Below are 27,541 nucleotides of genomic sequence, written 5' to 3'. Positions count from 1 at the left end.
TGGCATTCATGTGCAGATGGGATAACCCAACGGGTCCTCTGTTCCTGCATGCTCAGGGACAAATACTCAAACATAAACAAGCATACGAGCAAAAAAATCCACCTTTCTACCATGTGGCAAACCCAAAAGTTAAATCAGCACTTCAGTTCATGAGGACACAGTGTAAGTCAAAGGAGTTAGAGCTTTGAAGCACCAACATGGGGGCAAACAGGGCAAAGGTTATAGGTTAGATCAAGGGCGTAGGTTTCGCTCCAACACTGGGTAGGGGGACACACCGTAAACTATAATAAATATATAATAAATAATGGGCATTGGAGTCAGCCTCAGGTGGCGATGAATTACTGTTTTGGCCTGTTCTGCATTGTCTTTATTTCTCAGCCTCGGAGGTTGCCGCTTGAGGGAAACATATGAACCAAGGAGTCTGGGGGGGCTTCCACCAGAAATTTTTGAGTATCAAATCCGTAATTCGCTGCATTCCTGTAAAATTGCCAATGTATCCTTATAGAATGGTTCATATTATATCCTATGTAGGAAAATGTACAGTTTGTGAGAACAGCCTGGAACTTTGATGCACTGTTATCTGCATCAGTTTATGGTGTAAATATTGTAATTCTCTCAAAACAAAAGTCCTCTTCTTCTTTCAGGTTTTTACTGAAGGAGGCAAATGCACATCTAAAATAAATGCAATCTAAATATTGAAGGGGATATGTCCTTTGTGTCTCCCCTAAAATTAACGCCTTTGGGTTAGATTTCCACATGACATCATCTCGCTTCCAGTCCAACATACACTTAATCTTTTGTCTGTTCTAAACCAATGCATACAGACAAGAAGCCACTGGAATCTCTTACTAGTGTATGGTCCTTACTATATTTGGAAATCTACCATGTTAAGTATTCTTATCGTTATTATTTAAGTCATATTTAATGATGACAAAATATTTGCCAAGCTCAATGTTTTCTCCTATAAGCCATTTTTCTGATGTATCTTGTAACTGCAAGTAAAACTAAATATGTAGCACATTTTATGGACTGTTTGATCTTTTTTACTAACAGTGTTCAGCTGTTATTATCTAACAGCCTTTACCACATTAAAAAGGATCAAAAAGGCAAGCTGGAGTATATGCCAGCACTAATTCCCACAGTAATTTGATGGGAATGAAATCTGCTCATATGTGTTGATTTGATATGTGAAGGTTTGATTCATAATCTAGAGTGAAGTTCTCAGTGATATCTGTTTAGCACGCTGCCTCAAACTCAGACAAATCTCAATCTTTACAATTACTCTCTCATTTCAACTCATTCTCAGAGTTCCTGCCTCTGATTGTTCACCATTTCTGAGATTGAGTTAAATCGTGTGTTTCTGCACCTGGACATCTCATCCTCCATGACAGCAGTACAGTTGTTGTCTTCTGTGTTGGGTAATCCTGGGGCTAAATCCTCTGGTGATTTTTTACACTTCCCAATCTCACACAGCCTTTGTACCAACTGCTGTAAAGCAACTCTTAGCTCTCGACAGCGCAGTGCATACAGCAGTGGGTTGACTGCAGAGTTAACCAGGCAGAGGGTGCTACAAAAGGCGAAGGCCCTCTGTTGGGTGTGGGTCAGGAGCACAGAGACATCAGCCAACATGAAGGAGAGTGCAGGAAGCCAGCAGCTCACTAGTATGAGCAGGATCAGGCCAAAGGTGCGTGCTAGCCGGATATCCATTCTCATGCGGGCTTGGCCTGTCCCCGCTGCTCCCTGGAGGCTGGTCATGGCAGACTCATGGCGGTGAGCCTTCCACAGGATGAGAGCGTAAGCTCCCAAAATGAGAGCCAGAAGCACCAGTGTGAAGCTGGTCCAGCAGGCCAGGTAGCCCTGGTTAATGTAGGGAAACAGGCGTGAACAGGGTGGATTCAGCCCTGTGGGACACCTCCAGCCCATCAGAGGCAAGAAGGAGATGAGGATGGTGGCGCTCCAGAGGATCAGCAGGCTCAGCACAGCTCGCCGGCGGGTCAGAAGCACCTTATAGCTGGAGGCCTGCTGGATGCACAGGTAGCGGTCCAGAGCGGTCAGCAGTAAACTCCCCACTGAGCTGGTGAAAGCCATGGTGACACCACCTAATTTGAAGAGGTAGGCTGTGGGGCCGTCACTGCGCCGAAAGAGGTGAAAGTCCAAGAAGCTGGTGGTGAAGAAGCAACTGGCGAAGACGTCAGCCAGAGCAAGGCTGGCAATGAACAGATATGAGGGCCGCTGACGCAAGGTGGCTGTGGCAGCGATCACTCCCAACACAAGAGCATTTTCCAGCAGTGTGATGGGACCTGCCAGGAAACAGATGGAGCCAATGGCTGTCTTCTCCGCCTTGATGAGGACCATGTAGCATTCCAGATTCTCACAAGACCTGTTAACTGTGAGAAAAACAGGTATAAACAGTGCACTGAAACTAAAACTGAAAGTATATATGTACATTTAAAGGTCCAGTGTGGAGGATTTAGAGGGATATATTGACAGAATCAATCACCTGAATATAAGAGTCGATGTGTTTTTGTTTGAATGAACAAACAAAACACTGACTCTAGATATGCGTTTTCGGTTCAACCACAGAAGTTGGTAGCCCCTCTGTGACGAGAGCAATGGAAAAACACTAATTTTTTAGGGTGAAACTGCTTAAGGGGTCGTACACATGCCACATTTTTTTCATGCTCATTTCTAAGCGGATAATTCAGCTCCTTGTAAAAACTTCCTAAACAATGAACACTGCAAGAATTCTAACCAGGAGATATTTAGCTGGTTGCAATTTGCAGTCCACACTACTTGAGGCCACTAAATCTTACACACTGTTCCTGTAAGTATCACATTAGCTGTATACCTATTGATGATGAGCTGTTCTCTTTGGCTTCTGAGGGCCCCAAAGAAGTGGGAACCTCCCATCCCTCCATTTTAACCGTTACTGTACAGGCCAGTGCTGGATTATAATTTGGAAATAAAGTAATTTATTTAAATATATTATTCTGTGTGCATTAATACAAATAATGAACAACGAAAAAAGCAAGACTTACTAAGAATTTTACTTTTCCAGTTTTACCTTGACTTCTTAAGCACATAAATACAATTCCATGTTAAAAAAAAAGAAAAAAACAATAGAATACAGTAAGATAACTGAAGTAAATGCATAAGACAAGACAAACAAATACAGCAAGATAAAAAAATGTACAGGACAAAATAAAATAAGAAAAAAACTCCTTGTGGTTATTGTGTCATTATTTTATAATTTGCATGTTTTATTTTGTAGATACAATGTATGAAGTTGTACATACAAGTGGTTGAGACAGGCAGCTTTCTGTGGAGAAACAAAGTAGAAAATGTGAGTGTTTCTTTTTTTTCTCTTTGTCAATATTGAACTTGGTGCTTACAGGAAACATTAACATTTGTGAGTCAAGACAGAAAGTCATTTAGAGGTCAGGGCAAACAGACAATGATCATTACAGTATCTGCTGGCGCTGATGTGAGGGAGATAGGTGCAGGGAGCTGTGGTTTAAAGCCAGACACAAACCACCTACCTCAATCAACAGCAAGCACATTTTTTTTTAAATATAAAAAAATAAAGGCTCCCTCTCTGTCCTTAATACACTTTAACATTTAATTCAATAGGTGTGATCAAGATATGTTCCGTGTGATCATTTCCAGCCCCATGTAAACCACCAGCTGTAGCTTAAGCCTAATTTTCTTTGAGGTGCTTTTGAATGTGAGTGCCGTGTATGTTTAAATGCACATTATCATGCGTGTTTAAGCATCTCAAGAAACAGCCTGCAGCTCATATTATGATGATGTTGTCTTTGTATCATATGTCCAATGTAACCTTTAAAAATCTCTCTCTGTAAGACATCCTCTGTACTTTAAGAGTTTTTTTTTAAACTGAGCTGGTCTGAATAATTAATATTTAATCCATATTTCCACAATCACTTTGGCAGGGATTTCATTGGAAATGCATTATGTTATCTGCAGAGATGAACATAATAGCAGCCTTGTTGGCCTATTATCACATTTAACAGGATGAAGACTGCCCCCCTTTGGAATAAGAGGGGATTGTATTATAACAAAACAGTAAAGCGGTGGGTGAAGGTCACCACAGAGAAGAACAATCCCCTGCAGAGTGCATCACCTGTATGCAATCAATAAATTAAAGTGAGAATTGGAAGCCGATGTGAGAGGATTTGATAGAAGTAAATAATGCCGTGATAAACAGAGAGTGGCCACCAATAATTGCTTGCAGAGAGTGGGTTAAACAGAATATATTTTACAGTAAAATGCATGACCCCAAAATAAATGTATATCACGGTAATCTTGAAGAAAATGATGAGTAAATGGCATAAAAAAACATTATTATAGATTGAGGGAAGTAGTGATGCAGTTTAAGTGATTATAGACTAAAGGGAACACTTTCATCCAATCAGGTCACTGTGCCCTTCAGTCCCTCATTTTCCGTTTACTCTATTTTTCAGTGACTATAATTTCAGTTTTTTTTATCATAAATATGACACTGCCCTATGAAAGTATAGATAATATATATGTGGGCAGAAGTAGTAGAAGTAAATTACTTTTCAGAAAGCCCTTTATTGGCTAGAGGGACATATTTCCCAATATGGGCCATATGGGTGCAAGCGTTGTGGATATTACACCACCTCAGGCTCTTTTCTCCCTTGTGGTCCCTTGAGTGACAGAGAGTGCTGTGCTTTGACTCTTAAGAACCAGTCAGTCTTATAAAAAATGATTGCCTCTTTAAGAAAGCAGCAGCAGCTGTGGGAAACTTCATTTATAATAAAAAACATACAGGCATCCATTTTTAGTTTAGCAACATGCACACTGAAATACAATGTGGCAACAACCCCTTGAGTCACTGTTGCACCGCGCCACATTGTTTCAAAATATCACAAGCTCTTCTAGCACAAGAATGAAAAATGTCATTTTCTAGTTGCAGGAGAAAATAAAAGCGTTATAAAATAGGTCAAATTATTTATATTTATTCATATTTATTTAGTGCATAAATATTAAATATTCCAGAATGTAAAACACATTTTTTCCCATATATATCATGCCTATGTAAACACAAATAAGGAAGTTATTGGTAACTGCTTACTCAATTTAAAACCCATAATAAATTACTTACTGTTTGATCTCTCTTGTGCTTGGCTTTCTTGGTTTTTTTTTCCTGTTTTAGGGCATCTGAAACAAGTCTCTCAGCAGCAGAGCAGCCACAACATGACCACACAGACCCACAGACCTGACTGGTGGCAAAGTGCATGAGTGAGGGGAGAAGAAAAGGAGGGTGGCTGTGATGACATGAGGGAGCGAGGGAGGGAGAGTGAGAGAGAGAGAGACACACACACACACACACACACACACACACACACACACACTGAGAGAAACAGATATATAGAGATGAAAGAGCCCAACTGATGTATTACAACTAGAGCTTGCAGTCCAATTTTTATGTGTTTTATTATTTGTAATAGCAAGAGGTGAAATGGACGAGATAAAACATTTACACAGTAATAGAGGCCAACAGTATTGATCACACACTTCTTGTCTCTCCAGCAGACAGGGTCAGGAAGGGCTCAGGGGGGAGAGCACTTAAGCAGGTGCGAAAAAACACGTCGATAAAGACGGGGAAAAAAACACCCCATATGACCTTTATTTTAAAAAAATATGCGTAAAGTGACCTTTAAAAATTAGCTTTGGCTGTGAATCCATTACTCCAAACCTGACCCATAATAATAATAATAATAATAATAATAATAATAATATAATAATAATAATAATAATAATAATAATAATAATAATAATAACAATGCTATAAAGTTATCTTGCCTAACTGCTATCATCCAAGGCTGATTAATAACCTTTTACGGTCAAACGAATACCCTCATTTGTTTTACCTTGTCAAAGCGGCTATATAATAATAATAATAATAATATAAATAATAATAATAATAATAATAATAATAATAATAATAATAATAATAATAATAATATCGCTCCGGTACATGGGTGCTTTTCAGGCCACTCAAGGTCACCTTACAAAAAACAACAGCAATAAAACAACATAAAATTGCATATGAATACATAAAAGTTCAACAACAGTGAATCACAGAAAAAATTAAAATAAAATAAAAGACGTCTTGCCACTGAATTCCTCCTGTTTATGCAGCAACATTTTTTCCCTCCACCTCTTTTGCTAATTACTTTCCACTTGTCTTCATTTGAGAGACAGTATCGCAGATACACTTCATCACATGCTATTTTTACACCATATTGCTTGAAGGATTACATGAATATCTTAATTGCTCACCCTCTGTGGGTGGAAAGCACTGGCAAGATGATTAAAAATGAGATTAAATTATGTTGGCTTTGTTAATTTAAAGATTATAAATCAGTGCATTAGAACAGACAATTGTTTGCTCTTAGAGTCACAATAAAGAGCTCTTTTGCAAACATCTCTTGTTTACATCAAATCCACAGTAATTATTAAGGTGTGTAAACCAGCCTTCATTTTAAATTCACAATAATGTAGATGTTTGCTTATCATTACATTACTAACTAATACCCACTGGAGCCGCAGTTAGTGGGTGGGTCTGAATGTCATACTGCTTGCAGTACAACAGGGGGCAATGCTAAGTAACCATGAACTAGTGGACAATCATAAGTAACCTGGCAATAGAAGGTTGCTCTGTCTTTAAATCTGTATTGTCCCTCATAGATACAAAATTTAAGGTCAACAATCACTTTCCTCAGCAATTAGGGTCATTTAATTTATCTTATGTCCCTCTGGCAAAAATAAAGTACATTAGTAGTTCGATAACAATCCAATCAGGTCATGAAATCACATACCGGAGGCATTCTGAAATGAATCTGCATCCTATTTTAGAGAGAAGTATGCTAAATGAAACAGAAACTGGGACCAACAAATATGTCAAATGACAAGAGAAAAAAGTAGGTCAGGAGGATGTTTTGTGAAGTTTGTAGTTAGGCATTCAAGTAAATTGTCATTTGGATAGAAAAAAAGAAAGGTTTTGTAATAGCATGTCGATATCTGGTGCACTGTGTCCTCTCCTCCTCCTCCTCTCAGCTGATAGATGCAGCAAGCCAGAAGGCAGGAAATTTGATTATAGGAGCAGACAGCACAGCTTCAATAAGGTTTCTTCTTAGTCACCGTCTGGTCCAGGTGCAGCACAAGAGCACAGACCATAGGACAGAATAAAGTCGAAAATGTTCAATTATCAGTTGAATCCTGCTACACAACAATTTTTTTGGTTTTTAGTTTAAAAAAAATAATAAAAAGAACATCCTGAACACAACCATCTGGGCTCACTCTGCTGTTTCTTTGCTGATTCCGGATGAATCCATTAATCAGATTTCCGCTCCTCATTTCCAGATTTCCAGACCCTCTGACAGCAGGATCAGAAGAAAAAAGAAGAAAAAAAAAGATCACACAAAAATCAAATTACTTTGCTGTAAATGCTTTAATGATACTCTTGTTTTGTTTTGTTTTTTAACTTTGGTTCTTAGAATAATGTAATGCAATTGCACAATGCTTGAATTACGAATTAATGAATTAAAAGTAGGATTGAAAAGTTGAGTTGTACTCTGAGGTCAAGAGTCCAAGTGTCATGGAGTTATTCAATTATTTGGATTTTTCATTTTTATTATAGATTTTGTGTAGTATTTTGTGGGCCAAGCACATTGGTGGCTGACGTGAAAAGGTGTTTGGATTAGAGCCAGCAGGCCCTTATACACTAGCCCTTTTTACTCAGAGATCATGCTATAGAGTCGCTATAGAGTCTTTTCTTTATACCACCTTTGCATTGTTACACCGAACCAAACAACGGTGGTATCATTCAGCGCATTCAGCAAGTGTTTGCTTGTAAATAGCTTCACACAAGAGGCCAATGCTGGTCGATTGGGGGACAGAGTGGTCTCGCCTTTAAGCTTCCCTGGGGGGGGGAGTAACAGCACCAAAATACCATCTGTATAAACATTACAGCCAGCAGGATGGGACTGTGGGCAGGACGGGTGTGATGTTTTAGCAGTGTGTTATGCATGGAACCCTCTGCAGGAGATTTAAAAGGCAGCTACTAGCATTTAACGGCTAGCTCAAAGAAACATGTTACGCCACTGTTATTGTTAAGAAAGTGCTGCTGTTCATTTTTTCAGGTGATTACACACTTTAAAAAACATAGCTATGAATAATATTCCATTTTATCTCTCAATCCTACACAGTGAGGCTTTAAATGGAGCAGCCATTTCAAGGATATTTCATTGAAAGTATTAAGTAAAGCCTTTCAGTGCATTTGGAGTTTTACTTTCGAGGCATTATACATTGAAAAGACATCTGAAGGCCAGACATCTCAGCATCTAAAAAATGTGAGCGAATGAGCCAACAAATGTATCAGTGTGCTGTGGTTATGTAAAATCTTGATTCTTCAAAGCTGGATGGCCGACTTGGAGGAAGACGATATAGTGAATAAGATATTTTCCATGTTTGAAATACATAATAATAAAAGGCGTTATTTGTATAGCACCTTTCATACATAAAATGCAGCTCAAAGTGCTTTACATACAGGATTTAAAACCTAACAATTCATTAGAAACGTGTATATAAATACATATATAATCTCATACAAACACACAAATACAAAAATCATTATACAACACATGTATACCATTGCTCTTGCACTGAGTTGCAGGTCAGAGGTGAGATATAAATAAAAGAAATAAAATGTAGAAATATAAAAGATATATTAAACAAGAAGAGTAAAATTATAAAAGCGCAATTAAAAGCATAAAACACATTTTAAGAAAGTAAAACCATAATATGTTATGTATGATATGATAATAACTTTACAATACACTACATTTTTATTTCATATATTATTTGCTCATTAAGTTATTATTTCTTTTGAGCAACCATAGGAAAATCTAAAGACAGAGATGTGACTCTTTTACCATACCATCAGCAGTCAGTCAATAATGGGAGTGTAAATTCCTTGTAAGGTACACTCAGTCCCCTTTATGTCACTGTGCCCCCACTGAACTAGATGTGACTTTACGTTGAATATGTTTTCTGGTATTACAAAAGATCTTTGACGGGTCAGACTTTTTGCTGAGAGGTGTGAAACTGTTTCCGCCTCTGTTCTTTCCCACTTCTCTTTGTGTGGGCGTGTTTCACAAGAACTTTCAGACTATTGAAATTCATGTGAAGCCTATTAAACCCAATTACAAGTGTGACGACCTGAGACAGGGACAAAGAGACTGAGAGAATATACGTGTCTGTATGCCGCGTATCTACGAGCTGTGTGAGAAAAAAACAACAGTCTTTGTACACTGCTGTTTTGAAAGTAATTTTCTATTCCACTTTCCAGGATGGCCGACTGTGGAATGTTAACCCTTTATAACCATTGGTTTCTTTAAAGAAGCTTTTACGACCAGTCAAATATGGAGATATGTCCAGCTCCTATGTACTGTACGACCTGCAGAAGCCTCTCAGTGACCTACTTTCCATACATAGTTGACTCTTGGTGGGAACAGCCCCCTTCCAAAGATTGCTTTGCAGTGGGGAGTGTCCTTCCATGGCCCGCAGCTGTGAGCTCTGCCTGACACAGAAACGTGTTGCACAACTCCTTTGACGCTTTAAACAACGTAGAAGGGAGAGTGACTTTGACCGTGGACTTATAGGCTGAGTTTATCTATCATGCTCGTTGTTTTGTATTCTTTAGACTTGGACCTCCAGACTACCATAAAACCACATGTGATAGTATCAGCCATGACCCATGTGCTTATAAAGATAGGAGGAGCACCAGTTATGCAGTATTCAAAAGCAACAATAAAGTAAGTGGTGAAAGAAACACTTACAGTAAAAATATGAAGGCTAGAAGCTGAATAGTAATAGAAGAGAAAAAAAATGTTCCAATAAAACAAAACAAAATAAAAAATACTCTAATCAAAATAACACAAAAGTCAATTACGGATTCAAATTCCATATTTCTTTACTCTGGACCACAAATCATGGTATGTACTTACACTAAACAAAGACAGCAATACAAAGGTGAACAACCAGAATAGGTAAATAACCCCAAGCTCATATAAAGAACGGAAAAACATTACCCAAAAAAATCACTTAGTTTACATATCGTATTTGGTTTATCTGCCTGAATAATAGGCCATAATACCTTAACAAAAGGACAGAGGATTTAAAAAAATAGCCTTTTTGGCAGGTAGGCTACTTCTTCCCATTCTCAATGTTTGTGTTTTATAAGAAAAGCAAAACCTGAAACTACATAACATTAAAAACATTTTCAAGAGTTAACTCATCACATCAGGAAATGCTCAAAATAGTCTCAACTTTTAAAATCTGGTTGGGTAAACAGGCCTGGTCTTGTAGCCCTGTAATATTTATCACTCTTTTGTAGCCCCCCCCCCGCAATTGCTGCTCTCAACCAAACTGGAGTCCATAGTGAACCATTTGAGGTGTGGTGTCTGAAACAAAACTTCAAGAGGAGGAGTGTTAGCACTCAATAACCCCCAACAACATGTTGCTACTTGTATATGACATCATGACATTTATATGGCAGGCCACTCATTTGCATGGTATTTTGACTCTGAATTGGGAATTTGCATCTGAGCTCACTGGATTATGGCACAAAGGGAACTTTGAACTGTAGACCTTCTCTGTGTATTCACAAAATTCAACCTCCTACAGCTACAACTCCAGTGAAACAGCCTACAAAACAATATTTGAACATGGATAGAGATCAAAAGACTTGAAAAAGTCCAACATTTCTTTTCCTCCTAGGCTAAGTGATCTGTTGGTTTTGGTTTTACCAGAACTGGTGGGGGATGGGAAGCTCACAGACAGGGGCTGTACTATTACAGCCTGTTGCAGCTGTTTCTGAGCAGCACAACAGGTTTAACCTATGCAAACAGGAAGTGTGGAACAACAAATCCTTTTTGTGTGGCAGAAAATGCATTAAGTATGTCAATATCTTTAAATCTTGGACATGTATGCATTGTTATTTGAACAAATGGTTGACATTACATTACACTAAACTACATAATATTATTAAAGCAAATCTTCGTGTGATGTTGTGTGTTGGCATACAGTTGTTTTTTAGGTTAAATAGACTGCTTTTTGTGTTTTTATAGTGGTTGTTTTCTCACTTCTCCCAGGAGCTCCAACAAAGGAAAGGAGAGGAGGGTCAGCGATTGACGTCACCGGTCTGGCAACAGGCGTGAATGCGTCTGTGTGTCTCCTCGCTGATTGGTCGTTCGGTTGAAACTCGGTGCGTGATTGGTCAGATCAGGGTTACAACGAGCTACATATCTCTGCTGTAGATTCCATTTTGTTGCAATTCAGACGGAGTCGGGAGAGAGAGTGAGAAAGAAGTGGCGTCCTACGGCCACTTTCAACACCATTTGAGCTTCGACGGTGACGGATTTGAAGGAAATATAGCTTGCTGTGTTTTCTTACAAAGCTCACCGAAGGAAGTTCTGAATCACATATATTCTTGGACGAAGGGCTTCGACAACCAAGCCTGAGGAAGTCGGTAAGAGAAGCTGGTTTTTTTGCATCGTCGCCATATTGAGTTCAGCGTTTCTTTGTTTTGGTTTGGTGCCAAAGCCGTATGCCCGAGATTGTAAAAGCTGTATTTGCTTAGCCTAAAGTTGGATGTATTAACTAAAAGGTACGTCAATCGATTTGAGCATTACTAACAGCTTTTTTTCATCGAAAATCTCTCACACAAGAGCCTCTTGGCAGGACAAAGCGACCGCATTAAGCCAGAGGCGCACAAACAAGAGTTGGATAGACATGTCGCAGTTTGCTTATGTAACATTATGTTCTGATAGTCACTATCATTTACATTTTTTACATAACGATGATATTGTAATGGACGGATTGTCAGCTTTTATTTTGACGTTTATTGATTTTAGTCAGTGATGGATACAATGACGCACTATAAAATACACGCTGTGTCCTGCAGGAAACATTAACACCACATTGAAATGCCGAATTATAACCTTGAATGTATGCCAGATGAAGTCCATTTAGCAGTTCTAATTGATGTTTACTTGCCTCCAGTCTTCGGCTTCTTGGAGCATCGTGTGCCGAGGTGAATCTATGTTCAGCTCGGCTCCACGGGTAAACAACGCTCATTGGCACATGAAAACTTCGGACCTTGCTGGACACAGAAGTGCAGCGAGAAGTAGACAGAGATCTACTTCGAGGACCTGGGGGCCGGTTGGAGGTGAAAGATTGAAGAGAGATCTCTGCTTCGTCAACTTTCTGACAACAAAGAGGTGAGCTGGGGCTGTTTTGCTCTCGGTTGTGAGTGGGGGAGGGGCGGCGCAGGCTCGTCTGTCTGGTGTTTCTGCACGTAGCCCTCTGCTTGTTTTCATTGAGCCTGCTGCGAGTGTGTGCGTGCAGTGTGGACGGATTAGGTGTTATCACGTTTTATCCTGACAATACACTACTGTGCAAGTCTAAGGCCACCATGGATCCATAGATTTGTTGTTCTGTGCAAGTTGCTATATGTACAAACGTTCGTTAATGCTTTAAAATATCCAAAAAGGTCAGAACAAAATGGCCTTTTCAAGTCAATATTTAGCAGGACTTCCACTTTGGCATCTCTTGAAATCTCGTGGGCAGATCATCTCCAAGTTTTCAAAAATAACACCAGATTATTAGTATTTTGAAATATTTGCGTATTTCCAGAATCTGGTTGTGTTTTAGTAAAGAGACTACTCAGAAATGTAAATGTGTGATCATTATAACCTTGCTAAAATAACAAAGTTTAAGGTGGCCCAAGAATTTTTCACAGTACTGAGAATGTAATTTTTGAGTTTATTACAATACAGTCCCAGGTTTTTAATGCACTAATACTGGTCTCTCATTGTGTAGGTGACACGTAGATCAGAAGCAGTATGGGAGGTGGAGAGAGATATAACATTCCAGTTTCCCACCCTGAGCGCCCTTTGCCCAAGAAGAACCATCAACTTGGCCGGGCTAAGCAGAGAAGCCGTGACCAGAACGGAGTGGCAGCATCTGCAGGAGGGGCTGGCGGCCTTCACCATCACGGCCACCGCCGGAGCGACAAAGGCGCAGCCTACCACAGGTCTCCAGAGGCGCGGCAGGCCGCGTCTGCAGAGAAGAATGCTTCTGTCCGCTTTGCCACCAACTATGATCAGAACTGGGAGGGTGCAGTGTCTCACCTCAACACGCTCCTGGCCACACAGGGAAGTCCAAGCTACGCAGGGCCTAAGTTCAGTGAGCCGCCCTCACCCAGCGTGTTGCCCAAACCCCCCAGCCACTGGGTGTCTTTCCCAATGGGCTCCTGTGACAACAGGGAGATGATGGCCTTCCAGCTCAAGAGCCTCCTCAAGGTGCAGGCCTGAGAGGGATACCCAAACTCGATTGAAAAGCCAATTTATGAACTGGGACTCTTTTGAGGGCACTCACCCACCAGGAACACCTCAGTGCTGTAATACTTTTAGCTGTTTTTAGATCGACCTCTTTTGGTGTAGAGGGGCATTTACAGTAATATTTGCTATGAATGTTTATTCAACACTCAATTTTTAAACAATATGTCAAGATATTACAGCCTTGAAGTCTTGCTGGTCGGTAACGTTTGCAGTGGAGTCCGTTTCTGTGACTAATGACGAACTGGATACCCTTTCTACTTCTGTTTTGTTTTGTTATTTTTAATGTTGGCTGTCAAAGCAGATGAGTGTGCCTTTTCACCACAAACAAGGGTTATAGTATAGGTCAGGTAAATTCCCATCACTTTTACGGTCCATTTCTGTGGACAGACATGCTTTTTCATTTACATAGGTCTTATTATGAGCCTTTAGGGTCACCTCTAAAGCTTCAGGTGCTAAAGCAAAATTACATTTGTAGCATATTTTTTTGACTAGGGCCCACCTTTTCTTTTATGGATCACAATCCTTGTTTGGGATGGAAAAGACACTCAACTGCAATTCTGCAGGGAAAAAAAGCTATCTTACTGGAGGTTAAAAGTACAACCTCAAACTGAAGGGTAAAAAGAGACCATGGCACACGGGCCTTGGACTGTCAACTCCTGTACCTTTTTTATTGCGCTGTGCGCACATGCACTATAGGAGTTGAACTGGTCTGAGGCCTTTAACACTCTATCATAGCATTATTTTGTACAAGTCCTTTATTGTTGTGGTTGAAAGATGTATGAAGTGCTGTTTGTAACCAAAGCAATGTTTTCGCTGTATTTTTTTTTCCTTTTCAATTTTTTTTTTGGAACATCCTCTGTGTGGTTGGCATTGCCATTGCCACTTTAACCTTGCCAGCCCGAGTGGTGAATGGGTCAGAGTTCCCGAAGGTCACTTTAAACTGTTCATCTGTTTCAATCAGTACTGTTATTGCTCCTCAGTCTCAGCCTTTTCAGGACAGTGCTGCAGCTTTAACATGCGGAAGAGGGCCTGGCTTAGTTGTGGGACAGTCGAGTTTCATTCTAAGTCATGTGATTTGGTCCTGTTGGCTGCATGCACATGTAAGCAAGGTAAGGCTGAGTTGAGTGAGGTTTTTGAATAGGAGTGGCCCCAGGGACTTAACATGAGGCAGAAGGCTGGTGTTTATGTTTACAAAGTAGGTCTTGGTGATCGACCATCCCATAACCAACAGACACTCTCTGCCTCTTGCCTCTGCCTCTTGTTTACCCTCTTGCACTGCAATCAGACTAGTTTTTAATAAGTTACAGACCAGGATGCTATTGAAATGATGGAGGCGTAATTGACTATCTCCCTATGGATTCTCTATTTTTGTGATTCAATCCTCCTTTGAGGCTCTTTTGCTTTCCCCTTGCAGAATTGGAGGTGTTTAGCCAGCCTAAAGATGACAAAACAAAGTATGAGAGCTTGTTAATGTGTTCAAGAGCCATGTAAATAATGAAATGTATAAAGTACTTGTAGCATATGTACATTTGCAGGCCAAGTTTGAGGCCTGTATGACAAAAGTATTTTTAGTAATAACACTGAATGTATAAGACATGCTAAGGACATGTCTTGACTTCAATACTGAAGAATATTTTTGTTAAAAAAAAAACTGCCTATAGCATTTCTCAAGTACCCCTGCACTGTTACCTTTCCAGAGATCTTGCACATGTTTTTTATTGTTTTGTATTATGCAGTGTAGGGTGAAATATGCTTAGTGCAAATTAGGTAAAACTGCTAAAATATCAATTGGATCCCGGAGGAGACTTGCCCATGTATGAATTCGAGTTCTGAATGTGCTTACAGTCTGTAAGCGTGATGCTTTTAATCTTGAGTTGACCTGTTTGTGCCTAAGTTGAAATCCATGCTGAAACTGAATATTTTCATTAGGTGGCAATGCCACAAATTGACCAAATGTTTTTTTTTTTTTTTTAAATATCTGAACCACGGTCAGTTCTCAGCTGTTCTTCCGCCAGCTGACAACTGAACTTGGCCCCATGCTGTTTAAGTTGTATGTAAAATGGTTTCATGTTAACACTTTCTTTCTTGCCCTGATTGAGTCGTGCATGGCAGTCTCCTTTATTCAAAATTTGAAACTTGTAACTAATTGGCTGTTAATTTGTCCCCCTCATGAAATGTCACTTAAGATGAAAAGAAAATGCCCTGTTAAAGATTGGTATCAATTAGTGTTTTTAAAAAATTGAATGTAAAAGAATGCAATCTGAATTGACAAAAAAAAATAACCAAAAAAACAAATAAATCCCTTTCCCTCCCCCCTATTTTTTGCCTGTGCCTGAATATCTTCTGACAAAGTGTATTATAGACCATAGACATTTGTCACCATATCCAGTAAAACACATAGCTTAGTTATCAGACACTTACTTACTGTTTTTAAGGCAATTTCAAGGATTTTTTTTAAACCCAATTTAAGTACTGATTTTAGGACATATGTCCTAAGCATTGCAGGCAAGTTAAACGGTTGACAGTTTCTATGTAGTTAAGTGCAGGGTAGGATTTATGTATTAAAGTCAATCGATAGACGGTTAACAGGTATGTGCAAAAATGCAGTATTGGGTTTTAAGATTAGTGACAAAAAATAAATTGATCAAATTTAACAGCATTTCATGACTTTAAAGACGCAATTACGCTGATCTGACTTTTTATAGCCCTGCGGAGGTTCCTTGCAGTGCTTGTTATAGTTTGATTTAAAAAAAAAAAGACCAAATAGAGATCCAATCTTTATTGACAAAGCATACCAAGTAAAGTAGGATAACAGTACTAAGGAACACATATTCAAGTGACTGTGTTTCAGTCACTGTACAATGTACCAGAGAAATGAACGCAGTTGTCTTAAACACATAAAACATGTCACATACAATATTGGATTGCTTATAACTGTCATTCCATACACTGTCCATAACAACACTGATTACTTCTAGTGTTCAGCAGAATAATAGTGCCTCTAAAACCAGGCATCCAAGAACAGCATAGATAGTAAATACTGGTTTGTCAGGGCCTAATTTTTTTATTTATTTATTCATGTTCTTATAATACACAAACCATAAAGCCAAACGGAGATAGGCATCATACTATATGATGTAAATATTGCTAACTCAAAGTACAAAAATATCATTGGCAATGCCAAACTTACATTTTTTTCCAGCTCTGACAACGCTCATTACAAAAAGAAAAGCCTCACCAGGGATGATCTGTGCTTTCAAAGATCACTTCAGAACAAAAACAAAAAATCTGCTGCTCTCAACCCTTTGGCATCAGACACCATAATGTGATGAAAAACAAATTCAAACACTTTGTGGTTGTCAGAGCTTAGCAGAAACGTCCTCAGAGACGGATTAACTCGGCTTTGGGTAAACAGGCAGTTAGTGGCCTCCAGACTTGCGTCCAGCCCAGGACCTGGAGCGGGAGCGGGAGCGTGACCGGGACATGGATCTAGAGTAGGAGCGGGATGGAGATCGTCCCACAGGCTGTTTCTGGGAGCTGGAGGTTGGGTGGAAGTCTTCAGCCGGGCTGTGGGACCTGGACTGACTCTTTTTACCTTTGACCATGGCTCTGGAGGGTGAAGGGGAGTGGGAGTGGCTACGTGATGGTTCATGATGAGTCCTGTGGTGGTCACGAGGAGGACCTCTGTACCTGGTGGGATGAACATTACTTAATACTTATAAAATCGTTCAGCAGCCCTTGCGTATGTCACATACTATGAGATGACAAATTAGCTTACTTGTCATTTTCACGGCTTTTGCTCCGTCTGTGTCGACTGTACGACCGAGATCTGTAGAGAACGAAAGCACAAACCAGTTTTTTAGGGTGCAATTTAGATACTACTAAAGACTTGTTGCACGACCTTATATCCAGGTTAAGAGAACAATGACTTATGTTAATTAACGCAATTGCTTTTTTAACGATCCAACTGGTTTATACCAGCTCCAGAGTGGCTAAAATAGAGTAAGTTGCTTAACAGGATAGTTCGGGTCTTTTGAAGTGAGGTCGTATGAGGTATTTATCTTTAGCCAGTATATTACCTCCAGTAAATGTTTTTAGCATCAGACTACGATAAGAGCCATGTAAAAATATTTTTAGTTTGTTTACTTTTTTTTGTAAAAATAAAATAAAAAACGTTAGGAACGGTTTGGATGAAGATATTTTTTTCTTGTATTCCCTTTAAGACCTGTTTAACTGACAAGCATATACACTGGATTGTTTTGAAAAACTTGAGTGTACATTGTACAGGTAAATACAAAGTAACGGATCGGGACTCGCTATTGGCAGATACTCAGTATCAAATTATTGATCAGGGGCAAAAAAAACATCCATCTATGCTCTCTTCAAAGCCACCAGACTCCATTGACAAAAAAAGCCATTTTAGTGTTACAGTTTCTGTTATTGTGAGACTTTGATGAATCTGAATCAGCTCTTTTAAACACAATAACACAAAGTAAAATGCAGCAGAAGACCAGCAGCTCCTGTGTTCAATGATGTCAAATCACTGTTTTTCTCAGTGGAGTCTGCTTTGATCATCAGAAATCACGCTCTGATGGTGAGGTAAAGCAGTGAAAAAGTGTCCTCAATATAGCGTACACTTAAACTGATACCGATCTTTTAACATGGCTAAAAATACATTTTGTTGCTGACCTCTCCACAGCAGTACATTGCTTGGCCTGTTTCTCCAAACTGGAAGCGTGCAGGCTGACACTGATGCGACTTATAAAATATGACATTATGATGTTTTAATCATACAGTGTTTGAAAACTAGATGTTTGTTTTAAATAAAATGTTAGATACCCATAATGTCGTTTCAGTACGGATACTGAAGTAATACTTTTCACACTGCTTTAATTTGGAGAATAAAGAAATGTACACTCATGATTATGCATCAACATTAGAACATAGTATGAACTATAGTATGAAGTTTAAATAGTTTCCTGATTAAGCTCTAACTTGTAATTTTTTCTTTGTTTGAATTTCCTACATTTTGATGTCTTCTACCTGCTCCAGACACATTCACGTCTATATTTATGAAGTGTTTAGATTTGATCACCAGCTCTAATTATTACGGTCACTCTGTAACTCAGTTATTGACTGAGTGTTGATTGTCTACGTAATGAAACTCAGTTTTGCAACAACAGAAATCTCAGGCTCTATAACATAGTAAAAAAACAAAGTTGCCAACAACTCACTCTCTAGGGCTCTCAGACCTCCGAGGACGGCGCTCATAGGAGGGGCTCCGAGACCTGCGTCGATCATAGCTGCGGCTTCGGGACCGTCTTCGGCGGCTATCCCTATCATCGTCGTAGCGGGAGAAGCTGCGAGGGGAGTGGCGCTCTTTGGACTTCATCTGGTTCGGGGCTTGATGAAGATCAGAACATAAGACAGTTTTGGACTCAATATTTTCAGGACAATGTGGAAAGCTGATTTGCATAAATTAAATGTACATTGCTTAGGAATGCAAATTGTTCATACTCTTTCTGTCCCCCTGGGCGAATTGGATCTCGATTTGACGTCCACAAACCCATTTACGGTCCAGGTTATGAAGAGCGTCCTCGGCATCCCGGACATCTTCAAACGTGCTGGTTTGTTAAGGCCTTTTATTTTTAATATTTGGGGAGTTGGGACAGAAAAGGCTACACACATGCACAAAATTTGCAAAAAAAAAAAGAAAAAGGCTGCAACACAGGTTGACAGCTCCAGTCTATGAAACACAGCTACTGGACTTAGATCAGTGCGGTGAAAAATCAGTTATTTCAGGTAACTTACACGTGTCATTAATGAAATTTTATTGTCTTCAGTCTGCAATTTAACAACATAAAACTGGCTCATTGGGCCCACTTGTGATTTCAAATTGTGAAGACAAGACAAATACTGATGATCAGATTCGGCAGGATACAAAATGTTTGACTTGTTACCTTTAACATGCTTGACCTTTGAACTTCAGCTTGATCTTTATTCGCTTGGCAGAAGAACTTGAGGTTTCCTGCTTGTCTTTGCCCAATAAACACTTTGCTTTTCCTCCCTTTGGTAGACAAATGGAAGCCTGGGTGCTCTCTTTCTCCTCTTTGTATCTTCATGCTTTTGCTCTCTCTTTATTTTCCCAATTCCACTACTGCTTGTCGCCTGGGTGTCTTTGGCTTGAATCTACTCTACAACCGCCTTTCAACTTTTCTTTGGTGTGGGGTCTCCAGAACTGTATCTTTATCACTCTAAGGCAACAACAACAGAAGAAATATTGGTTAGGAGTAAGTTTAAATCTGAATACAATATACCAGATAAAAATTTAAAAAAAAAGAAACATACAAAAAACACATTGTCAGGTCAGGTGACATTAAACCAACTGCAACCAAAGATAGATTTAATGCCTTACAGTCCCTCTGTGTAAACACCATTTCCAAATTAAAATGAAAAGAATAAAGGATATTGAATGTAAGCAAATCCTCTTGCCCGCCGTGTATAGAAGTCAAGTGGAATGTAGACATCTACAATAGGCCCATAACGACCAAACTCACGTCGTAAATCCTCTGGCCTAAAGTGTCATGAAATAAAACATTTACTCCGCTGGCTGTCATATGAATTTAGCTGGACCCCAGTGTTCAAGGTATACACAAGAGCTGGTGCCAGCACAGCATATGACATAACTTATTTTCAGACATATCCAATTACTGTCCTGCTTCAAACAAGACTGCTCACTTATAAATAAAAACCGAGCCAGCCAACTTCACACATTCATAGCAGCCAGTACAGCTAGAAATGGCATGCATTTTATTGACAGAGGGGGCAAAGTCACGGGTGTTAGTTACGTACCTGAAAATAACCACTGTTTGGCTTAATTTATTACAGAGACATTTCAAACATTTGTTTCTGCAGTGTTCTTTGGTCTGCCAACTATACTTAATAATTAGCCATTCCAGTGGGAGCTATTTCTTCTCTGGAAAATAGTTTTTTTTGCATCTCTTTTCTCTCTTACAATTCATCTTTTTTTTTTTTTATTACATTTTAAGCTTTTAAAATCTACTATTTTATTAAAGTCATACATTTTCCGCCAGTCACCCAGGGAGCCTAACATATATATATATATATATATATATATGTATATATATGTACCTTCACTTAGAGTTATAAAACAAAAACAAAACAACACAGTCACATCCCAGCCCTCCCCTGCTTCTAACAAATAAAGAACAGTCCCTTAATGGACAAAATTATGTATTTCTTTTAATTTACATCTATGAACAGTGATGACAGCTCCAGTAAAATATGGAATAACAAAACTACAAATATGCCTGGTTTAATTAAGCATTTTGCCTTCCTTTTATCATGTGTCCCACATTTAAATGGACGATGACCTCAGCTTGAATGTTTCTCTGCAATAGTATCCGGCGCTTGTCTATTTTCTGCTACTGTTAGGTAACGTCCATAGGTGACTACACTGGGGGCGTGACGTTTGTAGAGTGTCTCAGGGTCTAAAATAAAAATAGACTGGCGAAAATGAGACTTGCTATTCAACATACACGTAACATACTTCACACAAAACATACTATTAGTGCAGCCACGCTGTTATCAATTTATGCCCATAAATGCGTCTTGTTTTTAGGGGGCGTGACGTGACGTCAGCAGCAACAACACCGTCTTTTAGCTTCTTGCTTGCTAACATAAGTGCTAGCTTGCAATGCTTTTGCAGGGAAATTTGTTGAATGAAACGATGTAAGCAGGTATCTGTAGCAGTAATCTAATCGATAATTTACCATACCATGTTTGTCCATCCCTGATTGCGATAACTCGTGCCGTTGACGTCAGTTAGCTATTTTGGTAATGACGAAGCTAACTAACTAGCATCACGTTAGCTTGACCATGCACGCCAGGCAACAGGGTTAAAATGACAACATACCTGGACTCGTCGGCGATGTTTCTAACGAAGAGAGATGTATTAGGCGGCCTCAAGTATCTCGCCATTTTTAAAAGTCCCGATGCTCTGATTTGACGGCCGTGAATGTGGCTACTATAGCTGTTTTTAAAGCCCTGATACTGAACTGCAACTGACTACTCAGCTAGGTGGTCAGTGCTTTATCCACACTGCGCACGCGCAGACATGCAAAGCCACGAAGGCACAGGCGTGCACACATATGACCTAACCCCTCATCTACTCTATTATTTAGTTTGACACGAATAAATTGTTTTCTTGTATATTGCTTAGTCATTGTCTGTCTATCGGGTATACTAAAGCAGCGGTTTCCATCTGGTCCAGCCATTGGGTCCAGATTTCTTCTTTGTCATTTGTTCAAGGTCCACATTTAAGATACATACATGTATTACATGTATTTAAGATACATACATGTATGTATCTTAAGATACATACATGTATCTTAAATGTACACACAAAATGTAAACAGCATACAGACTTGGAGCACATTGAAATAAAACATTCTGCAAGAATGAAGTGTAATTACTTAAAACTTAGTAAATAAATAAAACTGCAACAAAAAATGTACATGACTGCTTCAAAACTGGTGATGCTGCAAAGGCACAGCATGTAAAAAGGCCCAATAACACTAGAAACATGGCAATAAAATTGTTGCTCCACTGAAAAAATAGGAGTTATAATTAAGCCCCTTAACAAAAATCTGAAGGTCTGTTATTCATAATAAAGTTCTTAACAAATTTGACATGGTCAAAAGTTACTTGCGGTTCATTCAGAATTGACCTGCACACCACTTTTGGACCACGACTCACCAGTTAGGAACCACCGATCTACAGGATGAAAGGATGATGCAAACCAAACTTATGAAGCAATATTTTTGTTTATTTAAATAGACATTGGTTTCTTCACTCCCAAGTTTACATCTTCTTGCTCCTCCTGACAAGAGTTGTTGAGCCCATGGTCAAAGTCTGAAAAGGGATAAAGGGAAAAACATAAGTATATGGTCACATTAAATACTAAGGTGAACCAGAAAGAGTGAGCTCTGGTTAGATATACCACACCTCAACCATCTCTCCTCCCTTGAGCTCCTGGATGTGGCAGAACTTGCCAGTTTTGCAGACCAGTTTGCCACCCTCCAGATTGACGATGCACTGGGGATCAGAGGAGGAGACAATACATATCACAGATAGCTCTAAAACAAACATGAGAGACACCGTACACTTGCAGGCTTATTACTTAAAATATACTTCAACATTTCACTAAAAAATGACACAGACTTCTGCTCTACACATATTCATAATGTACTACATTAGATAAGAAATCATATAATAACACACAGATACATTTAATGAAAAAAAAGAAAGGTAGTAAATGACAATGACAAACCTTGAGCTTCTTGCCGTCCATGGTGGTGATATCAGCCTCCTTGCCGAGGGTAAAGGAGTTGGTCACAGATTTCCCAGGGGTCTTGGAGGTGACAACAAAGTCATTGCCTTTCTGCTTGATCTCAGTAATGGGCTTGATGTCCTTAGCCATCTTGATGACATCCTCAGGGAGTTCTGGTAAACAAAGCAGGTGTGTTTTTGTCAATTTCTACACAGTATAACCAAGTTAAGACTGATGATTCTTAACTACAAAGCTGAGTAGTTTATGTTCATATGTACATTCATATTTTTATATGTCAACCAGAGTCCCTGGTTTGTTTTCTCACCCATGGCCTTAAGGAACTCCTCGTAGTTCTCCTGAGAGTAGACCTGCCATGTTCCATTGAAGTCCATGTTTTCTAGAGGATCTGGGTTCTCCTTTACTGAGAGGGGCTGGAGGCTGTGACAGCTGTGTGAAGCTCAACACAATGTGGAGGATGTGACTGTGATGCTGCACCTTCTTATAGGGAAAGCACGAAGAGGTCCCAGTACTGTGTCTAATGAGTAACAAACCCCTCTGAGGAAATCACTGCTGTTTGAACAACCTGGAGTTCACTTACTCCTGGCCTAACCTCAGCTTCCCCCAAAGATGAATTTAGACTTTTTGTCGTGTGTTCATGAGCTTCACTGATGGAAAATATATGCTAATTTTAAATATGCACCATGCCATGCAGGTGCTTTGTCTGTCCAATGGCCCCTTCCCTACTTCAGGTGCTCTTGCTCTGGCTACACCTATTTTCAAACTCTGCCTTCGTTTTGATCTCATCTCCACGCCTGTGAAGTTGTGTGACTGCATCTTGCAGGGTTGTGACGCTAACATTCTGACAAAATCTGCACACAGACAGAAAGACAAATGCCAGGCCTAGTACTCAAAATCGCATCCAAGGTGGTTCACGCCACAATGTCGCAAGGACGAGTTTTACTTTGCCACACACGTGCACACACACTTGGTGAAAACAGTAGCCTCACAGACGCTCTCTGTAGTGACTGGTATTATACAGACTACATGATCTTTAAAGTTCCCAGAGCTTCGAGAGGAGTTTTAGGGTTGTAACCTGCAGATCACGATGAGAAAATAATTAATTTAATACATTACTAGGTATTTCTACATGCACTTTATTTCAGAACTCATTCATTGAACATTAATGAGCTTCATGCATGTCTGCAACCTCACTGTGTCGTTGAACTTGCCGATGTGACTGAGGCCCAGTAGTAGGGTTATTGACACTACGGACTGTTTGCTTAAAGTGTAAAATGTAATCTCTGCTTGCAAAGTCCTGCCAAAAAAAAGCCACAGACCATACTAACACTCAGTCATAAATTGAACAAAGTAAAAGTTTACTGGATAATGGTATGAATATAAAATGGAGTGTTTCTAAGTGCTCAAAGAAACAAAACACTAATGAAAGTCACCTGAATTTGCTTTATTCACAACACACAAACAACATCTCTGATTCACTAAAAGCTGTCCAGCCCAGTAACTAAAGGTTTTGCAGTTTTTGTTATTTTTATTTAACACTTTAAATGAGACAAATATCCAATAAGGATGATTAATAAAATGCAATGTGGCACAAACAGGGAAGAGTTCTAGTTGTAGTAAGCTGATGACACTGGGAACATAGGGATGACCCCAAGCTACTGGATTGTAGCCTTGTCCTAAAACACAACTGAGTTATCATTTCTGCACTTTTGGTTCCCTCATCTCAAAGTCAATGGGATGGTCAGTGGGTTTTTGGTTGGATGCCTGAAGCAAAGTCTGTAGTTAACACAAGCCTAAGACATGTTTACATTTGGCTCTACGACATAAAATATGTCAGTAAATACCCCACTCTTGAATTTTGAATCTTTTATGTGCCTTAAAAAAGGCAGTTGGTAACAAGTGGCTCAATGAAAACATCATCACAATATACACAGCTTTGCACCTTCTGTGTGGTGGCGATGTTGAGGGAGACTATTGGTTAATAGCCTTAAATAAGCCTTTTGCTTCCGGCAAGTGCACTGACGGCCAAAAATTATCTTGCTGAACAAAATACGTATGTTTGTTTGCAACTGAGCAAGTAGTCCAAAATTCAATGGAAAAATCCTAATGGCCTATTGTCACGGGAACCAGGGCAACATTAACTTCTCTTTGGCCCAAAAAAAAAGTAATCCCTGCAGCACTACACGTGTGTACTAAACCAAGTATGCTTACTCTGTAGCAACAAATCCACAGATTATATTAAGTTGATTAACTTAGCATTTTACTGCTTATGGAGTCAGCTTGTTATATGTCGGAGGGAAATGATGCAATTTCTTTTTCCAAAATCTCTCTTCAATAAAGAAACAACCTTTATATTGAATATCCATGAAGTCAGTTCAATCATTTTGACTAACAGGACTTTGCATCACAGGAGCAGCATGAATATGACATTTTTATCACATACATTGTCTAGTAAATTAATATTAAATTTGAAGACTATAGGAGATTGCATTTTTGATTAAACTTCAGTGGATAGTCAAAAGCTCAATAATGTCTCCACACAATCAATAGAAGTCCCTAATGAACAATCCAGCATCACTCCATTCATCATCTAGCATCATCTATTCAGCATCATCTATTTATCACTTTCATTTTCCTTTTTCTCTCTTTGCAGAAAAATCTCAATCTGAAGCATAAAACACTCCATTTATGACTCATTTTGTAGCTTTAACCCATATGCACAGCATGTGCTGGGGGCTTCTCCCCGAGCTTATAAACGCTCACGGTCACATCAACCGTTTCAGATCCATACTGGTTGCGCACAACAATGCTGTATTTTCCAGAATCTTCCATGTGGACATTGTGGATGGTGATGGTGCTGCACGTGGGCTCCTTAGTGATGGTAAACTGGGTCTGGTCAACAATCTCCTTGTCGTTCCGAAGCCAGGTGATCTCTGGATGTGGTTGGCCCTCGATGAAACACGTCAGACACAAAGTCTGAAGACAAGATGAGGAGCAGCCAAATAAAATGAAACATTATAGGCCATAGGAAGGAGAAAATATCATAGTATGAATGATTGTGCATGATCTCCTGAAGTGTAGTGTCTGTAATGTTTTCCTGACAGTGCTATACCTTGCCCTCCATGATGGCTACCACATCAGGAAGACCCTTTGTCACCTTGGCCCGATCTGAAACAAAACAAGCAACAAAAACTTGCTGCTGACATCCACTGTAGACAGTTTTCACCCAAGTTGTGGACAGAATATCTCAGGATTAACACATAACCTGTGACTCACTTTTGTCAGCAATAGCCGCTTGCCTGAGGGAAGAAAAAAAGGGTCACATCAATATGACATTGCAAAGTGTCAGACAGCAATAATCTGAGCTGTTTTCAGTGTGAAGTTCTCAACTCTGTTACCTTTGACTGCACAGTGTTTTCTGTTAGTGTCACGGCACGCCATGCTATACACATCATCTACTGCATGTAGGTCAGCACTTACTTCAACCTCTGGTACTCCAGCAAGGCATCAGCAAACACTGTTGAGAATAATGAAGGTGTCATCATATATGCTCTAAAATCTTCCCTTAATCTAAAATTGTGTTTAAAATCAAATATCCACCCACTTTGTCCAGATAGGTCAAGAGAACGCTTGTGTGTCTCTTTGCCATCGTACATCTCCAAAGTGTATTTGCCTTTATCATTCTCTGTAGGGTTACAGATTGTAATCCAGACTTCCTGCATACTGCTACCAGGCTTTGTCCTGGCGTCCTGGTCAATCCTCTTATCCCTATGCGGAGCGAAGCATATATTTATTTTTTGCTACTGCAACATATGCTTTGGATGGACTTTCAAAACCCAGACCTATACCAAAAACATACATGTTAAAGACACACCCCTGCTTTTCCCCTTGACCAAAGTACTGGTCTCAGATCTTGAGTTGGTCATTTGGTCATCATAATTAATTAAATGTAAAGATAAATACCAAGTAATGTGTAAAAAATGTAGTTGGCATTTAAAGCACACCTCTTTCTTCTTAATCATCAAAACCTCACCTTTTTTAGTCAGAGGATAGTAATCAAGGACAAGGACAGATTAATGAGTAAAATTCTAATGTGATGGCCAGGAAAAAAACCTAAATGAACACAAAAAATAACATAAAACAACTACAAAGACAAACAAAAAGAACATAAAGAGGCAAAACAACTTCAAAGAGATGCAAAAAAGTTGCAAAGAGACACAAAGACACTCAAAATATCTACAAAAATGGGCAAAACATCCACAAAGATATAATATTTAACCTTACTGTCTAATGATTGTCACAATTTTCTAGTCTTTCCATACTTTATGTACAGTGCTGTTTATGTCATTCCTTAAATGGTGGCTGTGATAGTTCAGTTTTGCTATGTGAAGCCCTTTGTGCTGCATGTTTTTATGAAAGGTGCCAAACAAATAAAGTTGAGCTGACCTGAGATTCAAATGAATCCCAAATTCAACCAGACAAAAACAACTGACTGCAAAGAGACACAGAACCACAGAGAATTGTGTAATGACTACAAAGAGACAAAACAACAACAACAACCAAAGGAGACTAAACGGCTATAAATTCTGTCCTATCCATCTCCTATGAAGGAGATGTGGCGGGGTCCTCTGCGTGTCTCTGTCCCATGGTCTCATGACCCACCCATGATCAAGGGCAAAGGTTTAAAATCTTGGAGAGAGTGGAAAAGAATATTAAAAAT

At 39.4% G+C, this 27,541-nt stretch overlaps 5 protein-coding genes across 5 annotated transcripts in view; 1 reads left to right on the top strand and 4 right to left on the bottom strand.

The window, feature by feature from the left end:
* Positions 1–208: 208 nt before the first annotated feature.
* Positions 209–2,918, bottom strand: cnr2 (cannabinoid receptor 2). The gene is made up of 2 exons (XM_042490710.1): positions 2,849–2,918; positions 209–2,387 (listed from the first exon to the last, which is right to left on the bottom strand). The coding sequence occupies exons 1-2, from the start codon at positions 2,916–2,918 to the stop codon at positions 1,303–1,305; spliced, it is 1,155 nt and encodes a 384-aa protein (XP_042346644.1). The 3' UTR covers positions 209–1,302.
* Positions 2,919–11,382: 8,464 nt separating this feature from the next.
* Positions 11,383–15,586, top strand: pnrc2 (proline-rich nuclear receptor coactivator 2). The gene is made up of 3 exons (XM_042490303.1): positions 11,383–11,578; positions 12,112–12,329; positions 12,931–15,586. Exon 3 carries the CDS (start codon positions 12,954–12,956, stop codon positions 13,422–13,424), a length of 471 nt encoding a protein of 156 aa, XP_042346237.1. The 5' UTR covers positions 11,383–11,578; positions 12,112–12,329; positions 12,931–12,953; the 3' UTR covers positions 13,425–15,586.
* Positions 14,113–21,559, bottom strand: srsf10a (serine and arginine rich splicing factor 10a). The gene is made up of 6 exons (XM_042490302.1): positions 21,388–21,559; positions 19,921–20,025; positions 18,969–19,072; positions 18,686–18,854; positions 17,230–17,280; positions 14,113–17,141 (listed from the first exon to the last, which is right to left on the bottom strand). Exons 1-6 carry the CDS (start codon positions 21,450–21,452, stop codon positions 16,871–16,873), a joined length of 765 nt encoding a protein of 254 aa, XP_042346236.1. The 5' UTR covers positions 21,453–21,559; the 3' UTR covers positions 14,113–16,870.
* Positions 21,560–22,278: 719 nt separating this feature from the next.
* On the bottom strand, positions 22,279–23,287 carry fabp10a (fatty acid binding protein 10a, liver basic). The gene is made up of 4 exons (XM_042490304.1): positions 23,129–23,287; positions 22,804–22,976; positions 22,479–22,568; positions 22,279–22,385 (listed from the first exon to the last, which is right to left on the bottom strand). The coding sequence occupies exons 1-4, from the start codon at positions 23,193–23,195 to the stop codon at positions 22,335–22,337; spliced, it is 381 nt and encodes a 126-aa protein (XP_042346238.1). The 5' UTR covers positions 23,196–23,287; the 3' UTR covers positions 22,279–22,334.
* Positions 23,288–24,244: 957 nt separating this feature from the next.
* myom3 (myomesin 3) overlaps positions 24,245–27,541 on the bottom strand; it is a 79,248-nt gene continuing 75,951 nt past the window's right edge. Inside the window, exons 33-37 of the mRNA XM_042490301.1 lie at positions 26,426–26,589; positions 26,302–26,338; positions 26,098–26,120; positions 25,934–25,989; positions 24,245–25,797 (exon numbers count right to left, since the gene is read on the bottom strand). Of these exons, the coding sequence (XP_042346235.1) occupies positions 25,528–25,797; positions 25,934–25,989; positions 26,098–26,120; positions 26,302–26,338; positions 26,426–26,589 (550 nt within the window). The 3' untranslated portion in view covers positions 24,245–25,527. The remainder of the gene's footprint in view (positions 25,798–25,933; positions 25,990–26,097; positions 26,121–26,301; positions 26,339–26,425; positions 26,590–27,541) is intronic.

The sequence above is a fragment of the Plectropomus leopardus genome, chromosome 7 (genome assembly GCF_008729295.1).
Source record: "Plectropomus leopardus isolate mb chromosome 7, YSFRI_Pleo_2.0, whole genome shotgun sequence".
Classification (NCBI taxonomy): Eukaryota; Metazoa; Chordata; class Actinopteri; order Perciformes; family Serranidae; genus Plectropomus; species Plectropomus leopardus.
The sequence above is the reverse complement of the archived record's forward strand: the minus strand, read 5'-3'. Positions and strand labels throughout refer to the sequence as shown.

Excerpts from the sequence above, each read along its gene's own strand:
- cnr2 (XM_042490710.1), bottom strand. The coding sequence starts at position 2,918 with ATGGAGGGATGGGAGGTTCCCACTTCTTTGGGGCCCTCAGAAGCCAAA. Across the intron at positions 2,388-2,848 it reads GAACAGCTCATCATCAATAG|TTAACAGGTCTTGTGAGAAT; the intron begins GTATACAGCTAA and ends TTTTTCTCACAG.
- pnrc2 (XM_042490303.1), top strand. The coding sequence starts at position 12,954 with ATGGGAGGTGGAGAGAGATATAACATTCCAGTTTCCCACCCTGAGCGC.
- srsf10a (XM_042490302.1), bottom strand. The coding sequence starts at position 21,452 with ATGGCGAGATACTTGAGGCCGCCTAATACATCTCTCTTCGTTAGAAAC. Across the intron at positions 20,026-21,387 it reads AACATCGCCGACGAGTCCAG|GCCAGAGGATTTACGACGTG; the intron begins GTATGTTGTCAT and ends ATGACACTTTAG. Across the intron at positions 19,073-19,920 it reads AGAGGATTTGCTTACATTCA|GTTTGAAGATGTCCGGGATG; the intron begins ATATCCTTTATT and ends ACAAACCAGCAC.
- fabp10a (XM_042490304.1), bottom strand. The coding sequence starts at position 23,195 with ATGGACTTCAATGGAACATGGCAGGTCTACTCTCAGGAGAACTACGAG. Across the intron at positions 22,977-23,128 it reads GGAGTTCCTTAAGGCCATGG|AACTCCCTGAGGATGTCATC; the intron begins GTGAGAAAACAA and ends TTTGTTTACCAG. Across the intron at positions 22,386-22,478 it reads AGGGAGGAGAGATGGTTGAG|ACTTTGACCATGGGCTCAAC; the intron begins GTGTGGTATATC and ends ATCCCTTTTCAG.